Source organism: Oncorhynchus gorbuscha, linkage group LG01 (genome assembly GCF_021184085.1).
Source record: "Oncorhynchus gorbuscha isolate QuinsamMale2020 ecotype Even-year linkage group LG01, OgorEven_v1.0, whole genome shotgun sequence".
Taxonomy (NCBI): domain Eukaryota; kingdom Metazoa; phylum Chordata; class Actinopteri; order Salmoniformes; family Salmonidae; genus Oncorhynchus; species Oncorhynchus gorbuscha.
Genome location: NC_060173.1, coordinates 12,032,421 through 12,054,249, shown reverse-complemented (window position 1 = coordinate 12,054,249; position 21,829 = coordinate 12,032,421). Strand labels below are relative to the sequence as shown.

The window sequence follows — 21,829 nt, the reverse complement described above, 5'->3', positions numbered from 1 at the left end:
AACTGAATTTGAGGGGTATGCTGGATCCAGGGATGCAAACTGCTGAGGGACCAAAAAGGTGACACTTTTTTGTTGTTGCACTGAAACATGCAAAAACAATCCCTGCTAGGAGGAAATGTAGGTTTTAACTTATTAAACAAAAAAGAATAGGATCTACATGATCAGTCGGTGTGTAAAATAAAGTGGTCAATGTGAACCTAACTCACAGCTAAAACATGTAAATAAAGCAATGGAATGTTATTTGTTGCCTAGACTTTACTGCAAATGACATTCAAGTCTTGAGAAAAAAAACAATCCACTAATATTGCAGTTAGCCATGACAGCATTTGTAATAGAATGCTTGTGACCATGACAACCTTTATAATAGAACGCTTGTGACCACACACATCTAAATATTGCACTTGGGGAAAAAAACATCTTAAAGTAGAAATAGAATGAAACAAACAGGCAATCTATTTTTGCTCTATTATAGTGGCCACTATAGTAGATGTTGATCAAGCGCACAAAAATAATGTTACACATTATTACATTGTACACGTTCTGCCTGTGGACATATGTTCTACAATGTGCCAGCAGAGCATGATAACCTTTGTTGGCACAATTGATCTCATTCAGGCAGAGTGTACACCTGATATACCCCTTTTTATCCACTGTACTGAAAAAGTGAGAAAGAGGGAACGTATGGTGCTTCTTTCACTTCTGGTGACAAGCAGCTGAAACTAGGCCCAGCTCCTGCTACACTTGATCGCTGAATCCACTGGCCTAATAAGCAATGCCTCATTTTCACCTAATTATCTCATTCTCAAATTTAACCACATACGTAAGATGATAATGTTGCTCAACATGTCTTGTCTAGCTAACGGACAATTCAATCAGCTACAAGATAAAATGCTAACAATACTTGTTCCACCACAGTTTCTTAGTCACCTCAAACGTTCCAAATGCCAGTTGTTTTTTGGTTACAGTACGCTTCATCACCTTCTCACCGACCTCTCCGTGGTCAGGCTTCTTCTCACCGACCTCTCCGTGGTCAGGCTTCTTCTCACCGACCTCTCCGTGGTCAGGCTTCTTCTCACCGACCTCTCAGTTATCGTTCAGGGGACGCGCTGCTGTAACTGGTAAACTGCCTTTCCACTTACCCGCGGTGTTTCCCGGAGCGCGTGCTGATGCTTTAACTTATGCAAATAGATTATCTTCTCTCTTCAGTCGCGTGCTGCATTCTGTTGTTATGTGAATGATTGGCTGAGCCTTGGATACAGACAGTACTGGTACAAACATGCATCACTCGTTCACATACAGCCAGTAGTGATCGAAAGCACCCCCCCCTCCAAACTTTTCTCATCAGATCTACTTGGTCACCTATATTGGATTCAAAACGGCACATTTCATTTCACAAAAAGGCACTAGTTTGCATCCCTGTGGGTCATTGAATCGGCTTGACTGTTCAATGTGTAATCTAGACTTACCAGGTTCTCTGTTCTGGCTCTGAGGCTCTTCGTTATACCCTGGAGGGGCGAGACAGAAAAAGGTCCCCAAAATGACTGGCAGATGTACCACAAAGGATGAATGTCCAATGCATTGCTTCATGTCAAGTGGTATGCTAGTATGGACACTGGTACAGAGCCAGGCTAAAGTGATTTAAAACTGATATTGTTAATCATTGACAGCTGAACTAAAGCGCTGTGGTCTCTGTAGTTAAAGTAAACTCCCGTCCCCTATGCGCCCTGGTCAAATTAAGTGCACTTTATAGGAAATAATAAGGAACAATTTGGGATGCAGACTTACTCTTCTGCTGGCTCTGCTGGTAGGAGAAGCTCTTCTGGTCCCTGTCTGGGGAGTAGCTCCTTTTGTTGGTGTTGGACCCAGAGCGCATGATAACAGGGCCTGGTGGAATATCCATCCTGACGGGAGAGCGATCCCGTACTGTTTTGTAAGTGTCCCCGGCTGGGCCAGCAGGGTAGGGGTCCAGGCCTCTTCGCCTAAGACCCTCAGGGTCCTCTCTGACAAGACATATATATATATGAATGAGAGAGAGAGAGAGAGAGAGAGAGAGAGAGAGAGAGAGAGAGAGAGAGAGAGAGAGAGAGAGAGAGAGAGAGAGAGAGAGAGAGAGAGAGAGAGAGAGAGAGAGAGAGAGAGAGAGAGAGAGAGAGAGAGAGAGAGAGAGAGAGAGAGAGAGAGAGAGAGAGAGAGAGAGAGAGAGAGAGAGAGAGAGAGAGAGAGAGAGAGAGAGAGAGAGAGAGAGAGAGAGAGAGAGAGAGAGAGAGAGAGAGAGAGAGAGAGAGAGAGAGAGAGAGAGAGAGAGAGAGAGAGAGAGAGAGAGAGAGAGAGAGAGAGAGAGAGAGAGAGAGAGAGAGAGAGAGAGAGAGAGAGAGAGAGAGAGAGAGAGAGAGAGAGAGAGAGAGAGAGAGAGAGAGAGAGAGAGAGCCTATCCATTGAGGTCCATTCAACTATAGAAGTAAAGGCAGTGTCTCTACCCACGATGAGCACTTTGATTCTAAAACCCTCTAAAAGTGTAGAGTGAAAAGAACTAAACACTAAAGTTGCTGGACAAAATAAATTGTGGTTTGTATCTTGAAAAACAGTCAAACTGAAAGCCAACAACACCTGAAGTTGCTCAGTCTAACAAGTGGTTTTAGCACTTGGTCCATTAACTAAGTACACTAGAAGGGATATGCCTACCCTCGGTCCAAGTAGATGAGGGCCTGCATCAGATTGGGGTCCAATCTATCGGGGTTAGCTTCTGAAGACACAGTCCTCGAGAGAGGAGCTATTCCTTTAACTCTGCTGCCGAGGTGGGAGCCCGCTCTGCTGCTTATCCTAAAAATGACAGAAGACAATACCTCAATCAAATATTATATTAAATACTTCACCATACACTATTTCTGAAGATATATCTGTCCTATCTTTAAAACCAACTAGTTCTAGTCCGAAGTTTAGCCTAGATCAGTGGTTCCCAAACTTGTTAAAGTCCCGTACCCCTTCAAACAGTCAACCTCCAGCTGTACCCCCCCCCCCTTAGCACCAGGGTCAGCGTACTCTCAAATGTTTGTTTTTTTGCCATCATTGTAGGCCTGCCACACAAACACACACACTATATGATACATTTATTAAAACATAAGAATGAGTGCGAGTTGTCACAGCCTGGCTCATAGGAAGTGACAAAAAGCTCTTATAGAACCACGGCACAAATAATATAATAAATCAATAATTTTTCTCTTTATTTAACCCACTTACATATAAAACCTTACTTGTGCATAAAAAAATGTGTGCTTGAAAGGATGCACATAACTCTGCAATGTTGGGTTGTATTGGAGAGAGTCTCAGTCTTAAATCATTTCACCTGGACCATTTACATTGACCCCCCTCCCCTTTGTTTTTACACTGCTGCAACTCACTGATTATTGTTTATGCATAATCACTTTAAAAATGACTAACCTGTACCCCCGCACATTGACTCGGTATCGGTACTCCCTGTATAAATCCTCGTTATTGTTATTTTGCATAACTTAAAAACATTTTTTTTTCAAATATATTTTCTTAACTATTTATTGAACAGCATTGCTGGTTAAGGGCTTGAGAGTAAGCATTTCACGGTAAGGTCTACACCTGTTGTATTTGCGCATGTGACAAATACAATTTGATTTGCATACTATGGCACCTTGATGGTTCTCACCATGCCAACCCTGGGAGAGGGTGCTGATGCAGATACAGGCTGAGGGCGAGGGGATACGTGGCCAACCCTGGGAGAGGGTGCTGATGCAGATACAGGCTGAGGGCTGAGGGCGAGGGGATACGTGGCCAACCGTGGGAGAGGGTGCTGATGCAGATACAGGCTGAGGGCGAGGGGATACGAGGCCAACCCTGGGAGAGGGTGCTGATGCAGATACAGGCTGAGGGCTGAGGGCTGAGGGCTGAGGGCGAGGGGATACGAGGCCAACCCTGGGAGAGGGTGCTGATGCAGATACAGGCTGAGGGCGAGGGGATACGAGGCCAACCCTGGGAGAGGGTGCTGATGCAGATACAGGCTGAGGGCGAGGGGATACGTGGCCAAGCCTGAAGAACGCTATGCATGACTGAGGGTACAGGGCAGCTTGCGCATGCTCCTGACCCAGGCAGGATAGGCAGAGCTTATGGCCGTCAGATTCAGGTATAACGCAGCCACAATGCTGAGGTATAACTATACGAAATCTAAGAGGTGAAATAAATTATATCCAGCTCAGAACTCCCGCTATGTAATTGGTTTGCTTAACATGCTAGCCAAGTGACAAGATCAAGCTCCTTGGTTACAGCAGAGACATTAAATATCTTCCTTGATCATGATCCCTGTTGCCTAAATAGTTTTGTGCATAACTCAAAGAAAGATCTATTTGGAGAAAAAACTAAAAATATTATTTTGGGGAAACAGCACCCCTTGTGTTCACTTCTGGTAAAACCATATACCCCAGGTAGGGTACAGAAACGGTATGAACATCTGGATCCGCCCAACCCTAGAGGTATATATAAATTAACCATCCAACGGCACCTGGTTTTCATGACCCCTGCCTGAACTTACAGGGCCACGTCCCAAACAATGTGCCAGCCTAACATGTCCTCCAGCTTTTACGACCCCGAGACCAGTTTGAAGTAGCCACGGCTCAGACTGCCATTTACCAATTAAAGTTAATTACCACCGTTTCAGTGAGCGATGCCTCTAACCTCACCTCTCTTTCCATAACAAACCTATGAAAAAGTAATTCTGTGGACTATATACTTGTATAATTTTTGGGGGGCTTTTGAAGAAAATTCCTTTAAAGTTATTTTAAAAATAGATATTTTTATACTATATCTATAACAGCATCTTCAAAGCAGTTCTTCCAATGTAGAAAGATGCTCTCTAAACAGGTTACATCTTTGTGGACAAAGGAGAATAAAACATGCTGATCTGGTGGTCCTGTATCTCAGTTGGTAGAGCATGGCGCTTGTAACGCCAGGGTAGTGGGTTCGATCCCCGGGACCACCCATACGTAGAATGTATGCACACATGACTGTAAGTCGCTTTGGATAAAAGCGTCTGCTAAATGGCATATATATTGAAAGCAAGAGTAACCAAATAGACATCAGAGCAAATGGGTGGCAAAGCCTCACCTGCCATAGGGGTTCCAATATCTCTTTCAGGATCCAAAAAGAGCAAACTGCCTAATACCTGGGTGAGAAAAGGAGGTCCTGGCTGTCTGAGATAGGATGTAGAAGATCTGAGAACTATGTAGGGAATAGGGTGCGATCTGAGACTCCACTTCCCTCTATTCAAAAGGTCATGCTTGTAAAGCCACAATGCATTACATCCAAATCATCAGACAAACAAATAAAAACATTTATGACCTAATTTTGAAAACTAATATATAAATATATAAACCCAATACCAATTTAATTGGCTTCTTTAGACAAACGGCCGCCGACCCCTCCCATCTCTTTCATCATCTTACTGAATGCAATCAGCCTCACGCACAAATATAACATGACTGCAATTATGGGTTGAGGTCCAATTACAAAGACAGGTTTACAAAAAAAACAGAGCAGCATGCAGCAAGGCATGGCTGAGGTGACTTTGAAAGTTCAAAGGGAGAGTAGTTGACTCCGAACCAGTTGCACTTCTGGCACTTAACAAGGCTCCCCATGTTCCCTCATTATCTGTTATTCATCACGAGGTCAAGAGCTCCACAAAGGAGCAGATTGATTAATCCACTGGCTGCCTGCCTGCCTCAGTTGCCAAGGCACCCCCCGCAGTGTTCACCACACACACACACACACACACACACACACACACACACACACACACACACACACACACACACACACACGTGGGGGACCATGTGACTGAGGACCATGAAGCAGACCCCTAGGCCCAGAACCCTGTCTTTAGTTGTGTTAGGGAGAGGTAGTGGGGGTGTGGCCTTGCTGTTCATCTTCTGTCTGGCCACCTCAGTCTCCACAAGGCCGGTCGATGAGACACCTCCGGCCAGGAGCGAGACCTTCCAAAGACTTCCTGGACGCTGCATCCTGTGGGCTGCACTGCAGGGGTGAGGCCTCACGTCAACCTCCTGACCAGGCAAGTGGAATACCAGACCCAGATGCCTGCCTGCTGCACTGTCAACACCACACCAGGAGTCTGCTATAGCCTCCTCTGCCTACAAGTCTCCTACAAGCCAAGGAAGCATCCACACCACGAGTCTGCTATATAGCCTCCACTACCTACAAGTCTCCTACAAGCCAAGGAAGCATCCACACCAGGAGTCTGCTATAGCCTCCACTACCTACAAGTCTCCTACAAGCCAAGGAAGCATCCACACCACGAGTCTGCTATAGCCTCCACTACCTACAAGTCTCCTACAAGCCAAGGAAGCATCCACACCACACCAGGAGTCTGCTATAGCCTCCACTACCTACAAGTCTCCTACAAGCCAAGAAGCATCCACACCACACCAGGAAGTCTGCATCCAGTCTCCTACAACCACACCAGGAGTCTGCTATAGCCTCCACTACCTACAAGTCTCCTACAAGCCAAGGAAGCATCCACACCAGGAGTCTGCTATAGCCTCCACTACCTACAAGTCTCCTACAAGCCAAGGAAGCATCCACCACACCAGGAGTCTGCTATAGCCTCCACTACCTACAAGTCTCCTACAAGCCAAGGAAGCATCCACACCACACCAGGAGTCTGCTATAGCCTCCACTACCTACAAGTCTCCTACAAGCCAAGGAAGCATCCACACCAGGAGTCTGCTATAGCCTCCACTACCTACAAGTCTCCTACAAGCCAAGGAAGCATCCACACCAGGAGTCTGCTATAGCCTCCACTACTTACCAGTCTCCTACAAGCCAAGGAAGCATCCACACCAGGAGTCTGCTATAGCCTCCTCTGCCTACAAGTCTCCTACAAGCCAAGGAAGCATCCACACCACGAGTCTGCTATATAGCCTCCACTACCTACAAGTCTCCTACAAGCCAAGGAAGCATCCACACCAGGAGTCTGCTATAGCCTCCACTACCTACAAGTCTCCTACAAGCCAAGGAAGCATCCACACCACGAGTCTGCTATAGCCTCCACTACCTACAAGTCTCCTACAAGCCAAGGAAGCATCCACACCACACCAGGAGTCTGCTATAGCCTCCTCTGCCTACAAGTCTCCTACAAGCCAAGGAAGCATCCACACCACACCAGGAGTCTGCTATAGCCTCCTCTACCTACAAGTCTCCTACAAGCCAAGGAAGCAGTTATGACTATTGGCATTATTCTAATGTGAACCAAAAAGGCCTTACTTGGACAATTGAATTGTAAACACAACTTTTTGGATTTACAATCTCAATACAATTTTTTACCAATTATTTTGTGCATTTCTGCAACACTGACAGGCCAAAGCACCCTCCGGGACTCCGGCACCCTCCGGGACTCCGGCACCCTCCGGGACTCCGGCACCCTCCGGGACTCCGGCACCCTCCGGGACTCCGGCACCCTCCGGGACTGACACGGCCACTCATTTTTAGCAACAACATTCAACAACATGCTTATTATCGTGGTTCCAATCGTTGACTAGATTAACAAAGCTGGGGTGAACCATTAATCATTCATTCAAAAGATGACGTTTAGAACCACCTCGCCTTACAGCAACTGTGAGAATTGAAGAAGAAAACAAGGGTAGACTGTGTACATACCGGAGTTGAGGTAAACAAACTACTGATCCCACACAGCACTGCGCTCTGTGCCATCCAGTCACAGAGCAGATGCAAGTCACGTGATCTGTTGGCGAGCACATAATGCCACTCAACAGCTGCTGTATCGTCCAATCACAGGGGGAGATGCAAGTGACTTGCACTGTTGGCGAACACTCAATTGTTCGCTTGTGTAGCACTTGACTTGTACCTGCTCTATTATTGTACGATATAGACAGCAAGGCTCATGGTTATTGTAGTTCTTTTTTTGGGGGGGGGGGGGGTACTTTTTACACCAGAAACTGACGGTAAAAACAACGTTTCAACATGGTTGAAACATTCATAACCGATGGGCACTACAACAACATATGAATTGTCTTGCCATCTTGGAAGAAAAGAGAATGTCTACGTTGCAGAGTAATATCACTATCGATAATATTCATTATCACGACGGGTGACTGCATTGAGAATGAACTTCCTGGAACCTCTCATCAGGACCCTATACAGAGGTTGGATGGGGCATATAATGGTGGCTAACGGAATTGGAATCTGGTCCAATAATAGAGCTTGCGCTCCCTCTCTCCACCCAGGACAGCAGAGAGAGCATGTACGCTGTGCATAGATTCTGGGGAGAGCCAAGAGCATGGTGGTGGTTGTTTAGCTAGAGAGGGAGAGGGAGTGGCCGGCTGCCCAGTCGGAGGGGGGGAGGGGGTAACCTTGTTGGCTCAGTGAGTAGTGCCCTTTGTCCTCGTCTGGAGCCTGGTGACTCCACTTGTGGCAGAATGAAGGGGAGGGGTTGGTCTTGGACTGAACTGTTGACACTCTGTTTTGGGCCACTGCTACACGGATGTCTTGGCAGCACTGGGGCAGGGCAGAGCCACTGACTTTAGCTGTGCAGTGTGTGGGGTGGAGCGCCAAGCCCCTCAAGGGGAGGAGTGTGGTAGTCGATCAGTGGAATATGTTATGAAAGTCGGTATTTCCCTCGCAATAGCTCAGAGATAAGTTGGCAAATTCGCTTCAGTCCCTCTTCAATGTGATTGTGTGATATAAGTCAAGTGTGATATATCTCGAGTGGGGATTTCAGTCTAAGCTTTTCCTGAGATGGGTACTAATTCCTACTGAGCCGTAAGAATTAAAAGTATAGAATTCAAGGTTTTGATCAATGCCATATGTTATATAATCAAAGTGATCAATTACACAAATAGACATACAGTACCAGTCAACCGTTTGGACAACTACTCATTCAAGGGTGTTTCTTTATTTTTACCATTTTCTACTTCGAAGAATAATAGTGAAGACATCAAAACTATAAAAGTGTTAAATAAAAATATATTTTAGATCCTTCAAAGTAGCCATCCGTTGCCTTGATGACAGCTGTGCACACTCGGCATTCTCTCAACCAGCTTAAAGAGGAATGCTTTTCCATCAGTCTTGGAAGGAGATCCCACATATGCTGAGGACTTGTTGGCTGCTTTTCCTTCACACTGCAGTCCAACTCATCCCAAACCATCTCAATTGGGTTGAGGTCAGGTGATTGTGGAGGCCAGGTCATTTGATGCAGCACTCCATCAGTCTCCTTGGCCAAATAGCACTTACACAGCCTGGAGGGGTGTGTTCTGGGTAATTGTCCTGTTGAAAAACAAATGATAGTCTCACTAAGGTCAACCAGATGGGATGGCGTATCGCTGCAGAATGGTGTGGTAGCCATGCTGGTTAAGTGTGCCTTGAATTCTAAATAAATCACTGAGTGTCACCAGAAAAGCATCCCCACACCATAACACCTCCTCCTCCATGCTTCAGCGTGGAAACCACACATGGGGAGATCATCCATTCACCTACTCTGCGTCTCACAAAGAAACGGTGGTTGGAATCAAAAATCTCAAATTTGGACTCATCAGACCAAAAGGACAGTTTTCCACCAGTCTAATGACCATTGCTCGTGTTTCTTGGCCCAAGCAAGTGTTTTCTTCTTATTGATGTCCTTTAGTAGGGGTTTCTTTCCAGAAATTTCACCATGAAGGCCTGATTCACGCAGTCTCCTCTGAACAGTTGATGTTGAGATGTGTCTGTTACTTGAACTCTTTGAAGCATTTATTTGGGCTGCAATTTCTGAGAGTGGTAACTAATGAACTTATCCTCTGAAGCAGAGGTAACTCTGGGTCTTCCTTTCCTGTGGCAGACCTCATGAGAGCCAGTTTCATCATAGCACTTGATGGATTTGCGACTGAACTTGAAGAAACTTTCAAAGTTCTTGAAATGTCACATATCGTCTGACCTTCATGTCTTAAAGTAATGGACTGTCGTTTCTCTTTGCTTATTTGAGCTGTTCTTGCCATAATATGGACTTGGTCTGTTACCAAATAAGGCAATCTTCTGTATACCACCCCTACCTTGTCACAACACAACTGATTGGCTCAAACACATTAAGAAGTAAAGAAATTCCACAAATTAACTTTCAAAAAGTCACACCAGGGGACTACCTCATGAAGCTGGTTGAGAGAATGCCAAAAGTGTTCAAAGCTGTCATCAAGACAAAGGGTGGCTACTTTGAAGAATCTCATATATTTTGATTTGTTCTACACTTTCTTGGTTACTACATGATTCCATATGTGTTATTCCATAGTTTTGATGTCTTCACTATTATTCTACAAAGTAGAAAATATTAAAAAGAAAAACCCTGGAATGAGTAGGTGTCCAAACTTTTGACTGATACAGTACATAATTTGAAAAATGCCCCTCAGAAACCTCAAATCAAGACAAAACCTCAAACCATTCATAAAGGGGCTTGAGAAATGCAAGACTCTGCTACCACCTGGTGGTTCATAGAATAATAACAACAGTAAAAATAAACACCATTTAGCAGATGCTTTTATACAAAGCGACTTACAGTCACGGGTGCATAACATCACAACCCTGTTTTATACAAGCTCATATAAAGCATCAATACACCATACGTAAGGAGAAATACAAGACACTGGTCTCGATCACACATGTTCATAAAAACACAGCAGGCTTACTACTGTAGATCATGAACAAAAAAAGCTTCATATAGGACCTGGGCCTAACAAGTAACAGAAGGGGACCCCTGGGTTACCTCATCTCTCCTTGATGCCCCATCAGAGAATCATCTCTGGAGTCCCTGTAGTAGCAATCTCTGTAATCCTCCTGCACAGAAAAAAAGCAATGAAGGAGTCATCCTATATTAGAGACAGAAAATAGTAGAGAAGGTATTGACTTGGTAAAATACCCAGCACTATTTAGCTAAAAACCTTTCGTGTCACTACTGAGTTTTCTTCTCACACCAAAATGTGCAAAATGACAAGTATTTGGGCCTAAATCTTAGATTGACCATAATAAAGCTTCACACACTTGTCGGGGAGGTGGGGAATTCCTCACTCGGAAGCTTCCTATGGGTGTACTGTCACCATGGTATCCTCGATCACTTCCTGTGTGTATCCTGTCGCTACGGTGTCCTCTGTGGTCATCATCATGGTAACTTCGAATGCCGCTATACTGATTGGTTTCGTATTCAAATTCTCCGTCATAGTCTTGCTCCGGTCTTGTCACAGCCGTCCTCCTCTCGACAGCATTCAAAATTCTTGGGTATGTTACCTAAAAAAAGCAATACAACATGGATTAGTTTAAAAAATTAGTACAAAAAAACAAGAGTGCAGGGCGATACCCAGATTTTCCTACAGTTTCTGTACCATACCTGGGTATACCGTATTACAGAATCCACTCATTTGGAGGTGTGTCCACATACACTATATGTACAAAAGTATCTAATCAACGGAAGACTAAATCAAAATGACAGAATTCAAATGACAATTACAAGTTAAATGATGGGTTACAGTACAACAATCAACAGCCAACAGGTAAGGCTGCTACTTAATATTTTGAATGGAGTGGTTTGTAACTGTGTTGGAATGACAAAAAGGCATGTCTTGATTAGCCTAGCTAGCTAGCCTAACTCACACAAGGGGGCGCTATTTCAAATATCCGGGGGGGATTGAATGTCTGCTGTAACCAAGAAGCTTAATTATCTTGACACTTAGCAAACCAAATGCATAGCTGGAGCCCTGAGCTGGATACAATTTTATTGACACATCGATTTCTTACAGTTATACTTCACCTCTAGATATAAGTAGTGGCGTAGCACGGAACCTGCAGTACCCTCGAGGTGGGGGTACCCCCCCCACAAAAAAATATATATTTCTATTTTAAACGGTATTGAAAATCATACCGTCTGATTTTTGAAATAGCAGTTTATACCATATACCAGAGTATGCAAGAAATAACCTAGATGAGTTTGAAATCTCTGAATATTCCCTCAAGGATGGTCTAAGGCCTAATAACTCTGAAGACAATACATACGCCAAAAGTACTTTGTACAGTCACTTACCACGCTCTCTGAAAAGTGCTCGTCATAGGCCTCTCGGATTCTACTTTTCCTTCGCCTGGGCACTGCAAGGGACAACAAGCATACAATCACAGGCGATTGCGAGCCAGGCACAATAATTACCCCAAAGGGTCACAGATTCAAATAAGTTAATTATCCACTGCTTGTATGTATACGAGTAGCTGTCGTTTCACACAAGTGTGTTGTACGTTAACGGGGCGTTTCATATGATGTTGGGAGTTCAGCATCCCGAGTTGTGACGTTTCACACCTGACCTTTCACCTTGTCAACCAAAAGACCTTAAAAAGGGCCAGCACGCATTTTAAACAATAACGGCCACCCCACCACTGTTTTGGTGAAAAGATGGGAAATATAAGCACTCTGAAAATTATAATTAACCATGTTTCGAGCCTATACAAACAGGGTCTGGAAAGGTGGCATCCTATGACGGTGCCACATTGAAAGTCACTGAGTTCTTTGTTAAAGACCATTCTACTGTCAATGTTTATCTATGGAGATTACGTGGCTGTGTGTTCCATTTTATACACCTGTCAGTAACAGGTGAGGCTGAAATAGCCAAATCCACTCATTTGAAGGTGACCCCACATACACTATATGTACAAAAGTATCTAATCAATGGAAGACTAAATCATAATGACAGAATTAAAATGACAATTACAAGTTAAATGATGGGTTACAGTACAACAATCGACAGGTAAGGCTGCTACTTAATATTTTGAATGGGAGGTTTGTAACTGTGTAGGATGAGAAAGGGCACGTCTTGATTAGCCTAGCTAGCTAGCCTAACTTGCTTCTCCCGGTTTGGCGCAGTCAAGACAGGTACTATGTAATCATATTGGATGATAAATAACCTAGCGAATGCAGCAATTTCATTTTTATTTACAATCACAGTAGCCTGTACTCAAACAGTAACATTGTTCTAAAATGGATTAAATCAAATAAAAATCCTCAATGTACACAACATTACCATAGTGACAAAGCAAAAACCTGCATAAGTATTCAGACCCTTTGCTATGAGACTCAAAATTGAGCTCAGGTGCAACCTCTTTCCATTGATCATCCCGAGTAGTTTCTACAACTTTATTGGAGTCCACCTGACAAATTAAATGGAATAGACATGATTTGGAAAGGCACACAGCTGTCTATATAAGGTCCCACAGTTGACAGGGCAGTCTATCATTGTAAGCTATTTAAGTTTACACACGGAAAAGTCATCTATTTGTGTTTGAGCAATAGGATTGGCCATTCAACTCACTAGATCACCTTGACACGTTACACGTTAGCTAGTCTGGTAAACTAGCTTTGCAGCGCAAGCTAGCCTGGTTTTCGAAGTCTCATTGGACCACATCACCAGTGTGACTGGTCTAATTAGAAGCACAAAGCAACCAAATTCTAGGGGTACTAAATAGGAGCACTATCAGTGTGTGGATGGCGATGGGCTAACTGTCAGTAGGAGACTTGTGTGACATGAAGCTGTAATCCTACGTTCGGCAATGAAATCCTTGACACTTCACCTGTGAACTCTTGACTGCTACAACATGTAACTTTTTTCACTACTGTTATTTTCACTGTCATTTTACTTATCTATTGTTTACCTAAACTTTTTTTTAAACTTAAATTGCACTGTTTGTTTGGGCTTGTAAGTAAGCATTTCACTGTAAGGTCACTGTACACCTGTTGTATTCGGCACAAGTGACAAAAACTTTGATTCGATTTTTTTGAGCAACCTGACAAAATTCACATAGAAATGTGAGTTATAGTTCTGTCATTCTCATTAAAAGCATGTCTAAGAAGTGGTAGATCTGTTCTACGTCCACTATTTCTACGCTGCTGTTGTCAGTTTTGCCATCTTTTACTTACGGTTTTGTACACCAGCTTCAAACAGCTGAAAAAACAATGTTTTTAGTTATGGTAAAGATATTTCACAGCGGTTTAGATGATTATCTACACAATGACTGCTCGTTTTGTCATAAATGGAAATTAGGCTATTAACTATTATAATTTTAGCAACCAGGAAATGGCAAAAGTGATTTCTGCATATTGCACCTTTAAGTGCGAGACTGAGGTCATGCTGAGATATTATCAAGCTAGCTAAAAATCTGGTTGAAAAATTGGTCCGACTTTAAAGGCATTTAAACACAATCTTGTCAGACTCTTTCCAGTTCCCCACGAGCACACGAAAGCCCCATTAGACAGTAACTTTGTGCGGTTAGTACAGGCAGCGTGTGAACTAACAAAACATCCCTTTAATACTCTGGCAAAAAGACATATGGCAAATCAAACCATGAAAGTATGGGTTCATTATAACTGTCCCTTCATATTGTACACACCGATTGTCCAGTTACTTCGGTGGAGTTGTAGCTAATTAACTTACTTGTTGTTGTTGATGATGATGTTGTTGTTGATGATGATGATGATGATGGGCTCCTCAGGGGGATATGGTGTGGGATGGTGTAAAACCTGCAAATATGTAGCAATTGAATTATCTATGCAATATTGATACAAATGTGATTGATATTCAATAACTGACGATTCACAATGCTGATGCGTTAACATCGCAAATCAATTGCAATGATAATGTCGCTTCAAACAATGTTGTATATTTAGCATGGTAGCTAACTTACTAGTAGTCAACGTTAGCTAACAAACAGATGCTAGCTTTGCACTGAAGCTGTTGATATGAAAAACGAACTTACCGACTGAACGTGCTCTGTATTAGTATTAAATATAGTCTTGCAAAAAAAATTGTGCGGGCAGGGCAATAAAATAGAAGATATTGTTTAACCTTTCTGCTCTTGCAACTTTCGACAACAAAACGCCACCAAAATCCTAGCTCTTCGTTGTTGATTGGTGGAGTGCAATATGCTACAAAGAGTAAGTATCCTGCCACCTACCGTTCCGGAATGGTGATGTTCGGACCATTGACTACACTATATGATGCCACGCAAAACCATTATGTAGGCAGCTATCACATTCACACTATAAGTATTCATATATTCTCAAATATAAGTATTAATATATTCTAAAACTGCAATCAAATATATTGAGGAAAGGCTATAAGGGGGAATTCTGCATCGCTTTTCCATTAGAATATATATGTACCCGCATTATGTGCAAATTGCCTGCATCTAGACTTAAAATGCAGAATGTGGAAGAATAGTATGACATCGTGTGTGTGTGTGTGTGTGTGTGTGTGTGTGTGTGTGTGTGTGTGTGTGTGTGTGTGTGTGTGTGTGTGTGTGTGTGTGTGTGTGTGTGTGTGTGTGTGTGTGTGTGTGTGTGTGTGTGTGTGTGTGTGTGTGTGTGTGTGTGCGCGCGCCTTCAGAATGATTGGATGGGCGTTACCACGTGATCATCATCCCTCCACTCGACTGGAGTTTTCACGATAACCGAGAGAGCGGCTTTGGTCAATTTGCCCGTCAAAAATTAACCAATATTGAGCTCCAACAAATATAGATTTTATACGATGGGAGACAAGAAGAGCCCCACAAGGTAAAAAAAAAAAAAAAAAAAAAAAAACGTATATATTTATAAATATATTTATGTTGAAAAATTGCCTAAATATGTGATGAACACTTGTAAACAGAGTGCGCTACCAATGGATGAGTAGCGCCGCTAGCTAGTTAGCTACATTGTATCTTCATGGCGGCGGATTGGCTCTTTTATGGGACGAGTCTGATCATTCGACTCAAATAAGAGTCGTTTGTATTGTTGTGTTTTTTTAAAATATATATATATTTTTATATATACACACATTGATTAATATATTAGCTTAAATGGCTATGTTGACAGTGCTGGGCCCCATCTCTGTGCGTGTTTTCTTTGAAGGCCGAAGCGGCAACCCAAGCCCTCTTCGGACGATGGATACTGGGACTGTAGCGTCTGTACGTTCAGGAACACCGCAGAAGCTTTCAAGTGCATGATGTGCGATGTCCGAAAGGGAACGTCAACACGGTAAGAAAAACTACCGGGACATCATTTATTTGGTTCAAACTATAGATACAGGTAGTGATTACTATTAGCTGTAACTGTATCAATCAGGCTGCTAAAGCTACAACAGAGGACTCACCAATCATTGTAGTATCATAGCCCAAATTCAAGTAGTTAGTCTGAATGAGACACTTCTAATTTGGGGACATTTTTTGCCAGATTCTATGGTCCATTTAGTGTGGCAGATTGTCAATTGTATGTATGTATGTATGTATGTATGTATGTATGTATGTATGTATGTATGTATGTATGTATGTATGTATGTATGTATGTATGTATGTATGTATGAACATATATATTTGTAGTTTTATCCCATTATTAAATATATATATATATATTATTTATTTTATAAAAATTGATTTGGAACATTTTCCAGGAAAAGTAGTCAGTTGTCAACACTGTACCCAGTAAGATGTTGTCCCTGTGCAGTATTTGTCTATGTGCAGTGTGTTTCCTCATGGTAGTTCACTTTACCATACAATGCAAAGAGTTGTAAATGAGAAGGAGTTCTCAACTGGCCTACCTGGTTAAACAAAGAAAAGAAATGCATCATACAATAGGACTCTAGCTAAACAGGACCCCTGTATATTTCCAGTGTTCATAAATATGCAGTGCATAATTCTGTTAATGGCTTAATATTCAAATGAAATAGATTTTGTCTCACGCGCTGAATACAACACAACAGATGTAGACTTTACCAAGAAATGCTTGTTTATAAGCCCTTTCCAACGATGCAGTTAAAAATAAGAACAATGCAAATAGTAACACAGAATAAAATACACAAGAATAAAGCTATATACAGGAAGTACCAGATTACTGTGCAGCTATATACAGGAAGTACCAGTACCAGATCACTGTGCAGCTATATACAGGAAGTACCAGATCACTGTGCAGCTATATACAGGAAGTACCAGTACCAGATCACTGTGCAGCTATATACAGGAAGTACCAAATCACTGTGCTGGGTAGCCAGCAGATTCCCTTATGCTTGTTTACACTGAGCTGCACTGGGGTTGCAATGCAATCATGGTTACATTAAGACACCGTGGAGCCGGCATGATACGTTGAATACATTCTTTGTCCTCATATTTTAGCTAGCAGTAGCCACAGCAGCCATTATGGATCGGCGTGTTGTGTTGAATACATTCTTTGTCCTCATGTTAGCTAGCAGTAGCCACAGCAGCCATTATGGATTGGCCTGTTGTGTTGAATACATTCTTTGTCCTCATGTTAGCTAGCAGTAGCCACAGCAGCCATTATGGATTGGCCTGTTGTGTTGAATACATTCTTTGTCCTCATGTTAGCTAGCAGTAGCCACAGCAGCCATTATGGATCGGCGTGTTGTGTTGAATACATTCTTTGTCCTCATGTTAGCTAGCAGTAGCCACAGCAGGCATTATGGATTGGCCTGTTGTGTTGAATACATTCTTTGTCCTCATGTTAGCTAGCAGTAGCCACAGCAGCCATTATGGATCGGCGTGTTGTGTTGAATACATTCTTTGTCCTCATGTTAGCTAGCAGTAGCCACAGCAGCCATTATGGATCGGCCTGTTGTGTTGAATACATTCTTTGTCCTCATGTTAGCTAGCAGTAGACACAGCAGCCATTATGGATCGGCATGTTGTGTTGAATACATTCTTTGTCCTCATGTTAGCTAGCAGTAGACACAGCAGCCATTATGGATCGGCATGTTGTGTTGAATACATTCTTTGTCCTCATATTTTAGCTAGCAGTAGCCACAGCAGCCATTATGGATCGGCGTGTTGTGTTGAATACATTCTTTGTCCTCATATTTTAGCTAGCAGTAGACACAGCAGCCATTATGGATCGGCATGTTGTGTTGAATACATTCTTTGTCCTCATATTTTAGCTAGCAGTAGCCACAGCAGGCATTATGGATTGGCCTGTTGTGTTGAATACATTCTTTGTCCTCATGTTAGCTAGCAGTAGCCACAGCAGCCATTATGGATCGGCGTGTTGTGTTGAATACATTCTTTGTCCTCATGTTAGCTAGCAGTAGCCACAGCAGCCATTATGGATCGGCCTGTTGTGTTGAATACATTCTTTGTCCTCATGTTAGCTAGCAGTAGACACAGCAGCCATTATGGATCGGCATGTTGTGTTGAATACATTCTTTGTCCTCATGTTAGCTAGCAGTAGACACAGCAGCCATTATGGATCGGCATGTTGTGTTGAATACATTCTTTGTCCTCATATTTTAGCTAGCAGTAGCCACAGCAGCCATTATGGATCGGCGTGTTGTGTTGAATACATTCTTTGTCCTCATATTTTAGCTAGCAGTAGCCACAGCAGCCATTATGGATCGGCATGTTGTGTTGAATACATTCTTTGTCCTCATATTTTAGCTAGCAGTAGCCACAGCAGCCATTATGGATCGGCGTGTTGTGTTGAATACATTCTTTGTCCTCATGTTAGCTAGCAGTAGCCACAGCAGCCATTATGGATCGGCGTGTTGTGTTGAATACATTCTTTGTCCTCATGTTAGCTAGCAGTAGCCACAGCAGCCATTATGGATCGGCGTGTTGTGTTGAATACATTCTTTGTCCTCATGTTAGCTAGCAGTAGCCACAGCAGCCATTATGGATCGGCGTGTTGTGTTGAATACATTCTTTGTCCTCATGTTAGCTAGCAGTAGCCACAGCAGCCATTATGGATCGGCGTGTTGTGTTGAATACATTCTTTGTCCTCATGTTAGCTGGCAGTAGCCACAGCAGCCATTATGGATTGGCATGTTGTGTTGAAACAACAAAAGAGCTGATTGGTTGACACTACCATTGCTGCAGTGTAAATGATATGGTTGGAATCTGCTGGCTATGTGCAGGGGTACAAGGTAGATATGTACATAAAGGCAGGGTAAATAACAATAGTCACACTTGTTTCTGTTTTTTAGGAAGCCTCGCCCTGTCTCCCAACTTGTCGCCCAGCAAGTCACTCCACAGTTTGCTTCACCCACACAGCCCAAAAAAGAGAAGAAGGAGAAATCGGAGAAAGATAAGAGTGAAAAGGAACCAACACTGAGAAAGAACAGCCACAAGAAGATGAGGTAAGGAGGAACCTATGTTTGAAGAACATATTTGCAAAGATACTATGAATGTTGAAGAAGATTTCAATCCTCTTACATTAGTGCAATGATTTACATGATAATTACATTTTATCAAAATCATTCACAGGTTTCAATTGACCCCTCCCTGTTAGTTAGTACCCTAACTAGCCATACTATTGACCCCTCCCTGTTAGTATCCTGACTAATATAATATTGACCCCTCCCTGTTAGTGCCCTAACTAGCCATACTATTGACCCCTCCCTGTTAGTACCCTAACTAATATAATATTGACCCCTCCCTGTTAGTATCCTGACTAATATAATATTGACCCCTCCCTGTTAGTATCCTGACTAGCCATACTATTGACCCCTCCCTGTTAGTATCCTGACTAGCCATACTATTGACCCCTCCCTGTTAGTATCCTGACTAGCCATACTATTGACCCCTCCCTGTTAGTATCCTGACTAGCCATACTATTGACCCCTCCCTGTTAGTATCCTGACTAGCCATACTATTGACCCCTAACCTCTTAGTATCCTGACTAGCCATACTATTGACCCCTCCCTGTTAGTATCCTGACTAGCCATACTATTGACCCCTCCCTGTTAGTATCCTGACTAGCCATACTATTGACCCCTCCTCCTGTTTTTTAACCATTTAAATCCATCTATACCCTTCTCTGTTCCCCTCCCAGGCCCAGGTTAAAAAACGTGGACCGGAGCAGTGCCCAGCACCTGGAGGTTACGGTGGGCGACCTGACCGTCATAATCACAGACTTTAAGGAGAAAACCAAGCCCCCCTGCACTCCTTCAAGTGCTGCCTCGGCAGACCAGCACAGCCAGAGCGGCAACACTAGTTCTGACAACACTGAAAGGGGGGTGTCACGGTCGTCCTCACCTCGGGGGGAGGGCTCGTTGGTTAACGGAGAGACTCACTAACCCTACTCCCTCCCCCATTTCCTCCCTACTCATCCAACTTGGTCTCATGGAACAAGACATGTGTGTCTCTGAATATTGCATAAAATTCTAGCATGGAAGATTACACCCAATGCAACAACCCCATGTCTGATACTCCTCACCCCAACATCTCAACATGCCTAAATACCACCACCACCAGTTCCAATTGGGTTGAATACTACACTTCTTTCCAGTGATGAGCAAGTATAATGACTGGGCTTTTGGTGCTGGGAGAACACTGTGTAGCATCAACGTATTGGTTTCAGCCAAGATCTGGGTTGTGTTCAGTAGGCACCAAACAGAAGGAAAATGGACTGAAGCTAGAAGGGGGGGGGGGTACCTGTCCCTGTCCAATAAGAAACACTCATAGTTGTTTTCTGTTGCACAACGTTTTAAATTGTTTATGGCCTGAGTGAACTGAAGCTGTAATGGTATTGATGGTGTTGGTCTCCTGTAGCTCAGTTGGTAGAGCATGGCACTTACTACATCAGGATAGTGGGTTTGATTCCCGGGACCACCTAATACGTTAAAATGTATGCACGCGTGACTGTAAGCCGCTTTGGATAAAAGCGCCTGTTAAATGGCGTATATTATTATATATATTATATATTAGTGTTGAATGAACCCTGGATGCACAACTGAATAATGCCATGTGATGTACTTACGACACCTCAGTGTTAATAGTGTCATCACTCATCAGTGGTTGGCTTCTATCTCTCAACAATGTGGACTATTGCAGAGTAAACACATTTTTTTTTGCTACAGAGGAATACGAATATGCATTATGAGTAGGGTTGCACATTTCCGGTAACTTACCCAAAGTCTGTACGTTTTCCACTAATCACGGTTGTGACATTCCTGAAATCAAGAGGGAATAAGTAGGACATTCAGTATTACTCCAACTGAGATTTCAGGAAAACTGGGAATTTTGGGAATGTGACCAGAATTTAGCAACAACTCTAATTATGAGGTGAAATATGAAGCAAGTGCACTACCTCTTGATTGTAAAAGATGAATTTTGTTAGCAGCAGATAGTTTGCACCTGCTGGTATATCGTGTACATTGATTCATGAGAAGATATTGGTCTACTTTCCCAGACACAGATTAAATCTAGTCCTGAACTAAAAATCACTTGATGGAGAATCTTCATTGAACATGCTTCTTGTTAGCTCAGGACTAAGCTTAATCTGTGTCTCAGAAACTCTCATTGTTTATGAAGCATTACTTTGTAGTTCAGCTAACATTTTACTGCACATGTTACTGAATCATATCACTGTTTTATGTTACTGGTTATAGCCAGCCATGTTGTATGTACGTCAATGAGAATCTCAATTATTGTGTTACAGTCTAATAATAATGTTTGAGTAAAAATTAAGAAACAGTATTGTTAGTTTCTCTTCCAGAATTTTCTAGTCAAGCATGTTATCATCAACAGTTTATATTGTGAAATAAAATCTAATTGATCGATTTATCAGTCACACTGAGTATCCTCAATTCTTGTTCAGAGTGGGTGGCAGATGTAGCCTCGCAAGCCACCTGATCTCGCAACCTTAGATGAATGGTTAGCTACCACACAAGGGCAGGCGATAATCCGTCTGCTAATTACGAGGCTGTGGCAGATGGTGAGGACCCATATTATTTTCTACGCTCCTCACACAGGAGACTGTCATTTGGAAAATGCATTGACAGCTGTCAGGTTATACAATAAG

At 42.9% G+C, this 21,829-nt stretch overlaps 2 protein-coding genes across 3 annotated transcripts in view; one reads left to right on the top strand and one right to left on the bottom strand.

The window, feature by feature from the left end:
- The window catches only part of LOC124033146, a 33,876-nt gene extending 18,883 nt beyond the window's left edge, over positions 1 to 14,993 (bottom strand). The window contains exons 1-8 of one of the 2 annotated variants that reach the window (XM_046345107.1): positions 14,806 to 14,991; positions 14,484 to 14,569; positions 12,092 to 12,153; positions 11,059 to 11,301; positions 10,784 to 10,854; positions 2,683 to 2,820; positions 1,786 to 2,000; positions 1,467 to 1,505 (exon numbers count right to left, since the gene is read on the bottom strand). In XM_046345107.1, the coding sequence (XP_046201063.1) occupies positions 1,467 to 1,505; positions 1,786 to 2,000; positions 2,683 to 2,820; positions 10,784 to 10,854; positions 11,059 to 11,301; positions 12,092 to 12,153; position 14,484 (769 nt within the window). In that variant the 5' untranslated portion in view covers positions 14,485 to 14,569; positions 14,806 to 14,991. Of the gene's footprint in view, positions 1 to 1,466; positions 1,506 to 1,785; positions 2,001 to 2,682; positions 2,821 to 10,783; positions 10,855 to 11,058; positions 11,302 to 12,091; positions 12,154 to 14,483; positions 14,570 to 14,805 lie in introns of both variants that reach the window. The other variant, XM_046345113.1, reaches the window with a different exon arrangement.
- Positions 14,994 to 15,465: 472 nt separating this feature from the next.
- On the top strand, positions 15,466 to 21,592 carry LOC123997286 (YY1-associated factor 2-like). The gene is made up of 4 exons (XM_046301459.1): positions 15,466 to 15,601; positions 15,938 to 16,063; positions 19,011 to 19,163; positions 19,859 to 21,592. The coding sequence occupies exons 1-4, from the start codon at positions 15,576 to 15,578 to the stop codon at positions 20,100 to 20,102; spliced, it is 549 nt and encodes a 182-aa protein (XP_046157415.1). The 5' UTR covers positions 15,466 to 15,575; the 3' UTR covers positions 20,103 to 21,592.
- The last annotated feature ends 237 nt before the right edge of the window (positions 21,593 to 21,829 follow it).

Excerpts from the sequence above, each read along its gene's own strand:
- LOC123997286 (XM_046301459.1), top strand. The coding sequence starts at position 15,576 with ATGGGAGACAAGAAGAGCCCCACAAG. Across the intron at positions 16,064-19,010 it reads CGAAAGGGAACGTCAACACG|GAAGCCTCGCCCTGTCTCCC; the intron begins GTAAGAAAAACT and ends TCTGTTTTTTAG. Across the intron at positions 19,164-19,858 it reads AACAGCCACAAGAAGATGAG|GCCCAGGTTAAAAAACGTGG; the intron begins GTAAGGAGGAAC and ends TTCCCCTCCCAG.